Consider the following 11062-nt stretch of genomic DNA (forward strand, 5'->3'; position numbering starts at 1 on the left):
TGAGGGCAATGAATGTACAAATGTGCTTTACACAATTGATGTATGTATGGATTGTGATAAGAGTTGTATGCGCCCCTAATAAAATGATTGGGAAAAAAAAAAGACCTGTAGTTAAACAAGCGGCTATCTAGCAGGGAAACAACAAAGCCCATATGGAAGAAATACACCAGCCTATGTGATCATGAGGTGTTAATTGGAAGAGGTTATCAGAAACAAGCAACCAAATTGATGTGAAGTGGTATGGATGTAGTGGAGACCCAAAACCTACCTGTAAGGTAATTGGACAGTCCCTCTCAGAAGGGCCACATGGAAGGGATAGTAAATCCAGGGTGAGCTATAGCACTGATGAAGCACATTAACTATGGTCTAGTCCTTTAATATTTCCTCCTCTTACTATTATGATTTTTATTTGTTTTACCTCATTAATCATGTTAGATTTGCCTTGTTCATTGGTATACTTAAGATCATTCAGTACATGAAAACCAAGATAGATAAGCCGGCAGAAACGGTAACCAGAGCAATCGTTCCCCGAGGGGACAGGAAGAGAGGTGGGTATGGGGAAGAGGGAGCTAATAGCATCAATGACCACATAACCCCACTCAATGGGATTGAACAACAGAATTGTATGTGAACGGTTATACTGGATTGATAAGATTTCACACACACACACACATACACACATACACACTGGATTGATAAGATTTCACACACACACAAAATATTATAGAAGGGGGGAAAAAGGGCTCCTGGGTATAGGGCAGGGAAGTGAGGCGATAAGGGGGAGCTGATATCAAGGAGTTAGAAAATCATCAAGAAAAAAAGAAAAGAAAAAAAATCATCAATGAAAGTTAAAATTAATGAAAGTTTGGTACAAAGCAGGGCATTAACAGTCTCAAAGACTCTACCTACCCATAGATTACTTACTACTTTCAAAAAGGAAAAATGATAACTTCACAGTGGAGAAATCAGGCAGATACCACCTTATCCAAATGACCAAAGTGAACATCATCAATATTGGACAAATTGGCATGCTATGCCTTGAATTGGATGCAGAGAGGATTACCACACCACCCCCTTTTTAGTGGTAAACCTGTTAAAATGGCTTGATTAGAATTTAATCCAGAGGGTGGAGTGGAGACCCAAAGCCCATTTGTAGACCACTGGAGATCCCCTTGCAGAGGGTTGTTGGAGAGGAAATGAGCCAGTCAGGGTATGATGTAGCAACGATGAAAAATACAACTTTCTCTAGCTCCTAAATGCTTCCTCCCCGCCCCCACTATCACGAATTCTACCTTGCAAGTCTGGCTGGACCAGAGGATGTACACTGGTACAGATAGGAACTGGAAACACAGGGAATCCAGGGCAGATGATCCCTTCAAGGACCAGTGCTGAGAGTGGCGATACTGGGAGGGTAGAGGGAGAGTGGGTTGGAAAGGGGGACCCAATTACAAGGATCTACATGTGACCTCCTCCCTGGGGGACGGACAACAGAAAAGTGGGTGAAGGGAGACGTCGGACAGGGCAAGATATGACAAAATAATAATTTATAAATTATCAAGGGCCCATGAGGGAGTAGGGAGCGGGGAGGGAGGGGAAAAATGAGGAACTAATGCCAGGGGCTTAAGGGGAGAGGAAATGTTTTGAGAATGATGAGGGCAATGAATGTACAAATGTGCATTACACAATTGACGTATGTATGGATTGTGATAAGAGTTGTATGAGCCCCTAATAAAACGATTTAAAAAAAAAAGAATTTAATACAGAGGAAACATCATGTATGTTCAACCGGGGGGTCATTCTACAAAATAACTGGCCTTTGTTCTTTGACAGTATCAAGAAAGATAAAGAAAAGCTAAGAAACTCCAGGGTAAAGAGTCTCAAGAGAAAGAAAATGAAATGCAATCGATGTTCCTGAATCAGATCTTTGACTATGAAAATAGCTATAAGGGATCTTTTTAAGACAATTGCTGAGATCTGATATGGATTATGCATCAGATATTGCATGCACCATTGTTTAATTTCCTAGTAACTATATTGTGGTTATGTTAAGACATAGTCCTATTCTTGGAAATACACACCAAAGTATTTAAAAGTATGTTTCATAACGTCTTCCACTTATTTTCAAGTGACATAAGAAGAAAATTTCTATATGCATGGATTTATAGATTATGAGAATTAAAGCCCAAGGGGGACAAAAATGCTTTACGTGTTTAAAGGGTATGTGGTAGTTTCTTTTTACTCACTTCTTACAATATTTAAGAGAGAAATTATATTAAGATAAATATCTATACAAAATAATAATTTATGAATTATGAAGGGTTCATGAGAGAGGGGGGAGAGCGGAGGGAGGGGAAAAATGAGGAGCTGATTTTAAGGGCTCAAGTAGAAAGCAAGAATGATGATGGCAACAAATGTACATATGTGCTTGACACAATGGATGTATGTATGGATTGTGATAAGAACTGTACGAGCTCCCAATAAAATCATTTTTAAAAAATTTATGATAACACTTCAAAAAGAAAGCTGGATAGTTACATATTTAAAGTAAAAAAGAAAAACAATTATTCCCCAACCGGCAGCCTCCCTTTTTTGTCATCCTTCGAATCATGCACAAAGAGTTGAACATAAGAAGACACAGCCGTATAATAGGAAAACTTGGCTACACCGTTTATAAGGAAAATCCTTCCTAAAGATAGCATAAGGAGAATCATGGTCTCATCTACTCAGCTGAAAGATCATTACTTATTGGTTCAATCTTAAACCATCAGAACCAAAACGGGAACCAAGCTGCTTACCACCTATCAAAGGCAAAAAAGGTATTAACCAAGTTACAACAGATAACCATATGCATAAGTTCTTCAACCAGAAAGATGTAAAGTACTTTCTCATGCAATAAGAAAATAATCACAAATTCAGGGCCTTCTAAACCTATGACAAGTACATAACTGCCTTCGTGTGAATTCTGTCTCAGAGCAACCCTCTAGGGGTTTCTGGGGCTGTGAATCCTCATAGGGACAAACAGCCTCATCTTCCTATTGCGGAGAAGCACATAGGTTGGAACCTCCCACATTAGGTTAATAGTCCACCGTGGATCTGACAGAGCTAACAGGGCTCCTTTGGTAAGTATCTGGTGCACCAAAACACTGCGCTAGTCTTCTAATGCCATTATAAAATCCATCTGGCAAGTATTTGATTAGACTTAAGTAGCATGCAAAACAGAAAATAAAAACACTGTGGTTAAAGGGAGTCAGTAGACAAAAGCTTTAAAATCGGGACGCATTCTTTTGCATGCACCACAGGAGGAAATACATTTCTGAAAGCACACCACCATCATGAAAGATGCATCCTGTTACACATGAGATGGTAACGATGTTCAAAAAGGGAAAAACAAAATACACATTTTTTTTTCAGGTGCCCAACTGTTGGTATCCCAAACCAAGTGTTTTATTGCACTAAATCTAGAGACATGTTTTTAAAGAATGCTAGGACTGTGGAAATAAAAAAGAAAACTTGAGTAGCAAAGATGAAGAACTAGTGTAAAGCTAAAGCAGACCTGCTTCCTCATCCTCATCCTCCTCTTCCTCATCATCGGAAGTTGATGACAAGGGAGTTGGTGCGGAGCTAGCTTGATTATTAACATATTCACCATACTGCATGCCTGTAAAGTGGAAAGCACAAACACAAGAGTCAAACCAACAGGAAAGACAGGAAATTAAAAATTGACATTGCATTAAAAGTGAGAAAGAACTCTGACATCCCAAAGAACATCCCGACATGCATATTAATATGAGCAAATGTATTATGACTCCAACCAGAAGATGTTAGAAAACTTCTGCCAAGCAGTTTAGTATAAGCAGCTTTAACATGAACTAACTGGCGTATGTGTAACAAATGTACCACATGTTACACTGATAACCCTTCGGAAACCGCAACGATGGTCTCTGGAAACGTCACTGAGCTCGCTGAACGTTGGTTTACCTTCTCTGACCCAGGGGCCAGTGTCCTACACTTCCTGTGGAACCGTGCATCCTTCACGGGCAGTGATCATTTCTACGGGACCCACTTTGCATGGCATACAACTCAGACGCAGATAATGGGTACCTTCCTTCTGCGAATGACACTTGGGTGGTAAATCAGTATCCATAACGGAAACAGAATGACAGTTAGGGAAAAGAACTGGATCCAGTATAGTTCTCAGCTCCTGGTAGATGCAGCAGGGGGGGTGGGGGGAAGAACACAACTTATTTAGCCCCACAAATAAGACCAACATAGAAAATCAATTTCCTTGGGTGATTTGTCGTCTCGGTGGTAGCCTGTGGCTGACATGTGAGTCTAAAGCAGGGGAATGAGACAGGCTGGCTGCGTGAGATGCAGCAACAGAGGGCAGTTTCTGTGGAAAAGGTGCAATGACTAGTAACTGTGTAATCTCCTTAATTTTTTTGAATGGGCATGTTTCTATTATTTAATTAATATGCTAAAATGGGGATTTAAAAAAAATTGAACACCCACAAGATTTTTGAAGCAATCTTAATAAAAACAAAACCATTTCAATAAGACTACACAGCCATGTAAAAAAAATACACACAGGTTAACTTGGCAAAAAAGGAAAACAAAACAGACAAAAGCCCACACGGGAACCCAGTGGGGAGTTTCAGCAACATTTGTTTCCTAACACTATAAGCAATAGAAAGTCCTGCCACACTAAAGGCATATAAAGTGAACTAATGTTCTCTTCACTGTTTGTTCAGGAGAACGTTCTGATTAGCCATGGATAAGCATAACTCACAGCCTTAGAGTAAGAACAAACGCTATAGACTGCGCTGAGGAGAACAAAGGGTAAGGGGTAGGAAGCTATGGTCTTGCCATATGATTAACAGTGTTATGGAACATCTGGCTTTGCTGAAACACCTTTTACATAGGTAAAATAGCTGTTATCACAAACTCATCAGGAAAAGGGAAAAACTATGTAACATTAAGTTCAGGCAGCACAAGAAACAAATCAGATACCTTGCAATATCGAATTCAAGAGTTAGCACATTCCTCTCATAACAGCCTAGTTAAAATGAAAATTTGACTAAAATTAGAGGTTAAATATATGAAGAAGTTAACATGTTAACAGTTTAAAAGGGGGGGGAGGGGCTATTAGACAAGAAATTCTTCAATCAAGAACTTAATGAAAAATGAGGTATTTTAGAGGCCAATAAGCAGGAGAAAATAAGAGTGTTCATTCTTTACATGACTGAGTGAATATGCAAGTTATTGATGCTAACTAGAGCATCTCAGGAAAATCTATATATAAAATAAGTATTTTCCTCCAGATTTATTAACTCAAAACTTATTTTACTGATTAATAAAAGTATCCAAGGTTTAAGTGGAAGCAAGCAAATGAGCTGGTTCTCTGAGGGGGGCAATCTAAAGAACAACTAATTAATGCACTCAAACAAATCTACGACTGGAACAAATGAGAAGACTAGTGGTATGTCGTATAATCATATAGACAGCTCTGGTGACACAGTGGTTACGAGTTGGACTGCTAACCACAAGGCTAGCAGTTAGAGACCACCAGGTGTGTTTGCTCTGTGGGAGAAAGGCTTCGGCACATTCTACTCCGCTAAAGAGTTCCAGTCTCAGAAACTCAAAGGGGCAGTTCTACCCTATCCCATAGGGTAGTGATGAGTTATAGTACCGACTCAATGACAGCGTTCGATTCGGTGGTCTGTATAATATCATTTTAGCTCCAACTGAGATTGCAAATGTACTGTGTTGTAATAGTTAGGGTTGTGTCAGCTAGATACCCTTGGGTAAGGGTAGGGCCAGGGCCCTACCTATCAACTAGGCAACAGCCTGATGATAGCTCCTTGGTATCATAAACTTTTTTGTGTAAGAGTGAGAGACATTGGAGACTCTTCCTTGCTGCCCCTTCGCCTTCCTGCTTGCTGTCTCCAGGGGCAGCTCCATGTGGGTCATCCATTCTGGAGAGCTGTCGGCACCCTGGCTCGTTTTCACCAACTTGAGAACCATGCATCTGCACCTACCATCCTGTGATCTTCCTGCTTCACGTTTCTGTGCCAGCAGCCTGCTGCTACATGGGTGTGAAGAGGGCCTTGTCTTTGCATCAGACTTATGGATTTGAGTTTGACTGGACTGGGATACCTTCATGACATAAAATTACTTCTTGATGTAAAAGTCTTTCTGATACATACATTAGTGACACTAGTTTTGTCAGCCTAGACAACCCAGCTTAACATATGTTATCAGAATGTCAACAAAATATTAAAGTTTTCCCTTCCTGAAAAAGCTGTGGTTCTTTTTAAGAGGCACTGGAGATAAAATATCAAGATTCAAAGCCTTTAAACTGTGATTCTTAACATGCATTGAATGTGGCCTACCCTTGCTTGTTCCAGTAAACCTGTTAAAAGCTTGGGAACAATGTAAGAATATGACATTTCAGCTAATCCACAGAGGAATTGAATGATGTCTGAAATTCATATCGAAATGTTCTGATATACAGTGGGGTATGTAGGTACATATAGGATGCAACAACTGGGGAGACACAGACAGTGTATATATTGTACATATCAACTTAATCAATCATCCACATACACTAGGATATGTGAATGTTTATGGGGGGGGGGGGTTCCTGAAGTGCCTCTATTGATAGCCTCTTTAGGCCACATAAGAGAGGTTTCAAAAAGTTGGTGGATATTCCATTATCTTGTAAAACCATGTTTCCATGAACCTTTTGAAGCTCCTCGTACATGAGGGTGGTGAACTATTGCATCCTCTCCAAAAGATCTGGCAATCCACTACAGAAATAGACATGGAGTACCGTCCACCACCAACACCAAATGGAGTGGGGATGTTATGTTCTGACATATTTTGTCTTAACCAAACCTTCCAAGGTATTATTCTAGTAAATCAAGGGATAAAAAAACACTTCACAGACAGAATCTGACATTATCTACCAATAAAGTACCTTCAGACAAAACTCTCCAGGAGACGAAGTCCTTAGAGCTGCTTAATAAATGGTATCTTATTGTTCCTTAGATACAACTACACTGGGAATAAATGAAACAAGTCATAAGAGAGCATATCCCTGAGGCGGTTTCAAACCTGAGTTCAGATTCTGGTGCAACAGTTACCTTGCCAGAGCTGGTCTTCATATTACATGCAGGCCCTGGAGGACTTCCAGAGTGCAAGGATCCCCAAACAAGGCTGATGCTAAGGGAACCAGTTTCCAGAGCTTCCACGCACCCGAGAACTGGCTTTCCCAAAACTTATGTGCATCAGAGCAAGAGCCTTTCTCTCACTTTACAAAGGAGACACACACCCTTAACTTAATCTTCCTGCGATATATTGTCCTGGGGTATAAAAACCTTAGGCACCAAAGGGAAAGCGCCCAGCATCCTTACAAGAGTCAACAAGGCTCCCTAACATTATAGAACTTTCTTTGTCCTTGAGATATATATTACAATTAAAGGTGAAGTATGTTAGGAACAAGGCTGGGTTTCATAGGAAGAGCCTTATTTCAGAAATATGGAAATGTAGTATGGAAGGAGCAGTGAGAAATGTATTTAATAATTTTGCCTTAATGTGGTCCCTCCCGCACATGGCTCTGAAAGAACTCAATGTCTCTGAAAGAGTCCGAGGAGAACAAAACAAAATAAAAACAACAACAACAAATACCGAAGGGAGACGCGGTGACATAGCCCCAAGCGTGGAGACCCACACCAGTGGTGAGATGCTTCCATCACCACTAGATCTACAAGACATCATTGCATGTGTTGTGTGTGTCTGAAGAGGAATGTATAGATTAGTATGGGACATATAGACTAATATTGGGTTATGGACTTGATGTGGACTGGGCTGGGATGTTTTCTCAATATACAATTACTCTTTGCTATAAAGTTCTCTATTACACATATATGAGTGTCTCTGGATTTGTTTCTCTAGTCAACCCAGACTAACACAGAAGTTGTACAACATGACTAATGTAATTGGTGCCACTAAACTGTGCATGTGAGAAACACTGAATTGGAAAATGTTGACATATTTTTATAATAATAAAATTTTGTTAAAAGGTCAAATGACAGAATTCAATACATGCAATATATATATTTACTGAAGGGATACTACTTCCAAGACAATCCTTGCACCAAGAAAAGATTCTCATCTCATCTCCTTGCCTTTGAGTCAATGCCAACCCACAGCAACCATATAGAACATGGTGAAACTGCCCCTATTGGTCTCCGAGACTGTAGGGCAGAAAGTCTTGTCTTTCTCCTGAGGTGCAGTTGGTGGGTTGGAACTAGGGGCCTGGCAGTTAGCAGCCCCAATGTGTAACAATGCCCTACACCATGAAGGCTCCTGTAAAGAGCCTAATGTTAGATACACACAACACTGCTTTACTTCAGATAAAATAATGACAGCATATGGACACATAGCTTTTGTAATCTACTATTAAAAAGGATAAATTATTCCTATTAGATCTGATGTTTAAATTTGACCTATTTGGGCAATTTAGCTAACATCTGTTATATTTCTCTGTGGACTTTGTGCTATCCCTTGAAATTCTAATGAACACACTTTAATTGAAAAATAAAGCCAGCCTTTCTGACAAGAGTAAAATTTGGCTCACTAGATGGCTTCATAAAATAAATGGCCTATACCACAACTTGAAGTTTTGCTAAAAATACACTTAAAGGATATGATTAACTATACTGTTGGCAATGGGATAATTAAAGGAACAAGATTTTTAATAACTTGTGATGAAGAAAAGTGGACACTGGATTTAGAGGCAAAAGATCGACTACACTGGGCTGTGGCACCCCTTCTACCCAGTTTATATGTCTCTGTGCCAGAAACCTCTTATCCCCAAGCCTCAGTTTCTTCATCTATAAGACAAAGATGAAAAATCATATGAGAAAGCTCATGGGGGAGGAAAAAAAAATCAAGATTTTTTCATTCTAGTTTTCCACAAACTTTTAGAATCCCCTGTATACCAGCCTCGTATGATGGTCAATGGAGATAAGTGCTGGCGATGTCTCCGAGAAATAAACTGCTACATGTAAGCATCAATAATTCCACCGATCACATAGACACAGGAAAAGAACATTTTACAAACAATAACAAAAGTTTCTGACACAGCACAGAAAAACCAGAACAATATTGCTTCACAAGTCTCTTATAATATCATTCTCATTTACTTTGTATGAATAAAAAATTTTCAGAACTTAGATGTGCAAAAATGAAAAGTAGCAGCAAAATGTATCTAATCCCTCCCTCATTTTAACAGTGGCTCATAACCAACTGAATCACGCAGAGCAATGGTGGAGAGTGGGGGTGCACATGTGTCTCACTGTGGAGTGCATTTCCAAGACTGCACTTCCTTTCCACATTATCAAAACTCATGATACATATAATATAATCATATACATATATGTCCTTTTTGCCAACTACAGACTATAGTTATAATAATAATCCAGATTTTAAAAAGGTGTAGAAAATAGAACTTACTATTTTTTAATTTAGATAATATTACTGTGACAAGAGTCCTGGGGGTACTATACATGAGGTAGGTACTGAGAAGTACGAGGTCAGTGGTTCAAAATTCATCAGCCACTCCTAGGGAAAAAGATGCAGCTGTTTCCACGGAGACTTATAGTCCCAGAAACTCTTCACAGGGCTGCTATCAGTTGAAATGGACTTATATCTTCACAGGGAAAGAGGGACCAGACATCAACCTAGTGCTCCAAGATGTGAATGCAACATGCCAGCATGAAGTAGGGAACCAGTAAAGAGGTCTGAGGGTCCAATGCCAACTGCCCCTGCCCCCCAGAATAATTTATTTCAGCGAACAGCACTAAATCTCAAGCTCTGGGAGAGGGACATGTGTGATCAAACAACAGAGGAGCAAATGAAGGGAGAAGAGTGTGTGGAGCACATCCTGGCCCATCAAGCCTTGAGGGCCATATGCCCACTCAGAGCAGCCAATCCACAGAGAAGACCACATGGCTGGCCCCATTATGATTCACGCCATCCCTCACTGACCCATATTCCTACAGGGGACAAGACTGGAGACACACTGAGGGAATTCCACCCAATCTGATCCCACCACACCAAGGCAAAACACTAAGGGTGTGAAGCAGAACAGCAAGGGGAACAGAACAACAAAGTCCGCAGGGAATACCAAAAATAGACTTTGGGGCCAGGGCTTGGCATCCCAACAGACTTGACTGGAAAACACTCCTAAAGGCCAACAAATAGTCCTTGAACTAACTACAAGCTTATCTTTCTTGTTATGTGTTGTTTTTGTTTTTCTCACTGGATTCTTGTTGTTATTTTATTCTGTTGCTTGTTTTTGCTCTGTCTTGATTTTGTGCAAGTTATTGTCTCTGCAGGTCTGTTTAAATAAGATAGGCTAGATGAACAATCTGGAAGAGAAAACAACGGGACCGACAGTTCTGGGGGAACATGGGAGAGGAGGAGGTGGGGGGAAAGGCAGTGGTGTTCACAAACCCAGGGACAAGGGAACAACAAGTGATCCAAATCGGTGGTGAGGAGGTTGTAGGAGGCCTGGCAGGGCATGACCAAGGGTAATGTAATCTAGAGGAATTACTGAAACCATAATGAAAGCTGAACATGATAGTGGGACAAGAGTAAAGTAAAAGGAAATAGAGGAAAGAGCTAGGAGGCAAAGGGCATTTATAGAGGTCTAAACACAGGCATGCACATATGTACATATATTTATATATGAGAATGTGGAAATAGATCTATGTGCATATATGCATAGATTTAGTATTAAGGTATGAGATGGACATTGGGCCTCCACTCAAGTACTCCCTCAATGCAAGAATACTTTGTGCTATTAAACTGGCATTCCATGATGTTCACCTTCCCGACACAATTGCTGAAGATAAAGCGGGTGCATAAGCAAATGTGGTAAAGAAAGCTAATAGTGGCCAGCTATCAAAAGACATAGTGTCTGGGGTCTTAAAGGCTTGAAGGTAAACAAGCGGCCATCTAGCTGAGAAGCAACAAAGCCCACATGGAAGAAGCACAC

General features: G+C 40.2%; 1 protein-coding gene across 2 annotated transcripts in view; it reads right to left on the bottom strand.

Moving 5' to 3' along the window:
* The window catches only part of SEC24B (SEC24 homolog B, COPII coat complex component), a 91460-nt gene that overhangs the window by 66075 nt on the left and 14323 nt on the right, over positions 1–11062 (bottom strand). Inside the window, exon 3 of one of the 2 annotated variants that reach the window (XM_045284111.1) lies at positions 3554–3658. The exons of the other annotated variant lie outside the window; for it this stretch is intronic. Within the exon in view, the coding sequence (XP_045140046.1) occupies positions 3554–3658 (105 nt within the window). The remainder of the gene's footprint in view (positions 1–3553; positions 3659–11062) is intronic. 2 annotated transcript variants of the gene reach the window in all.

Source organism: Echinops telfairi, unplaced genomic scaffold (genome assembly GCF_000313985.2).
Source record: "Echinops telfairi isolate 266 unplaced genomic scaffold, ASM31398v2 ScPeMD7_7468;HRSCAF=8506_0, whole genome shotgun sequence".
Taxonomy (NCBI): Eukaryota; Metazoa; Chordata; class Mammalia; order Afrosoricida; family Tenrecidae; genus Echinops; species Echinops telfairi.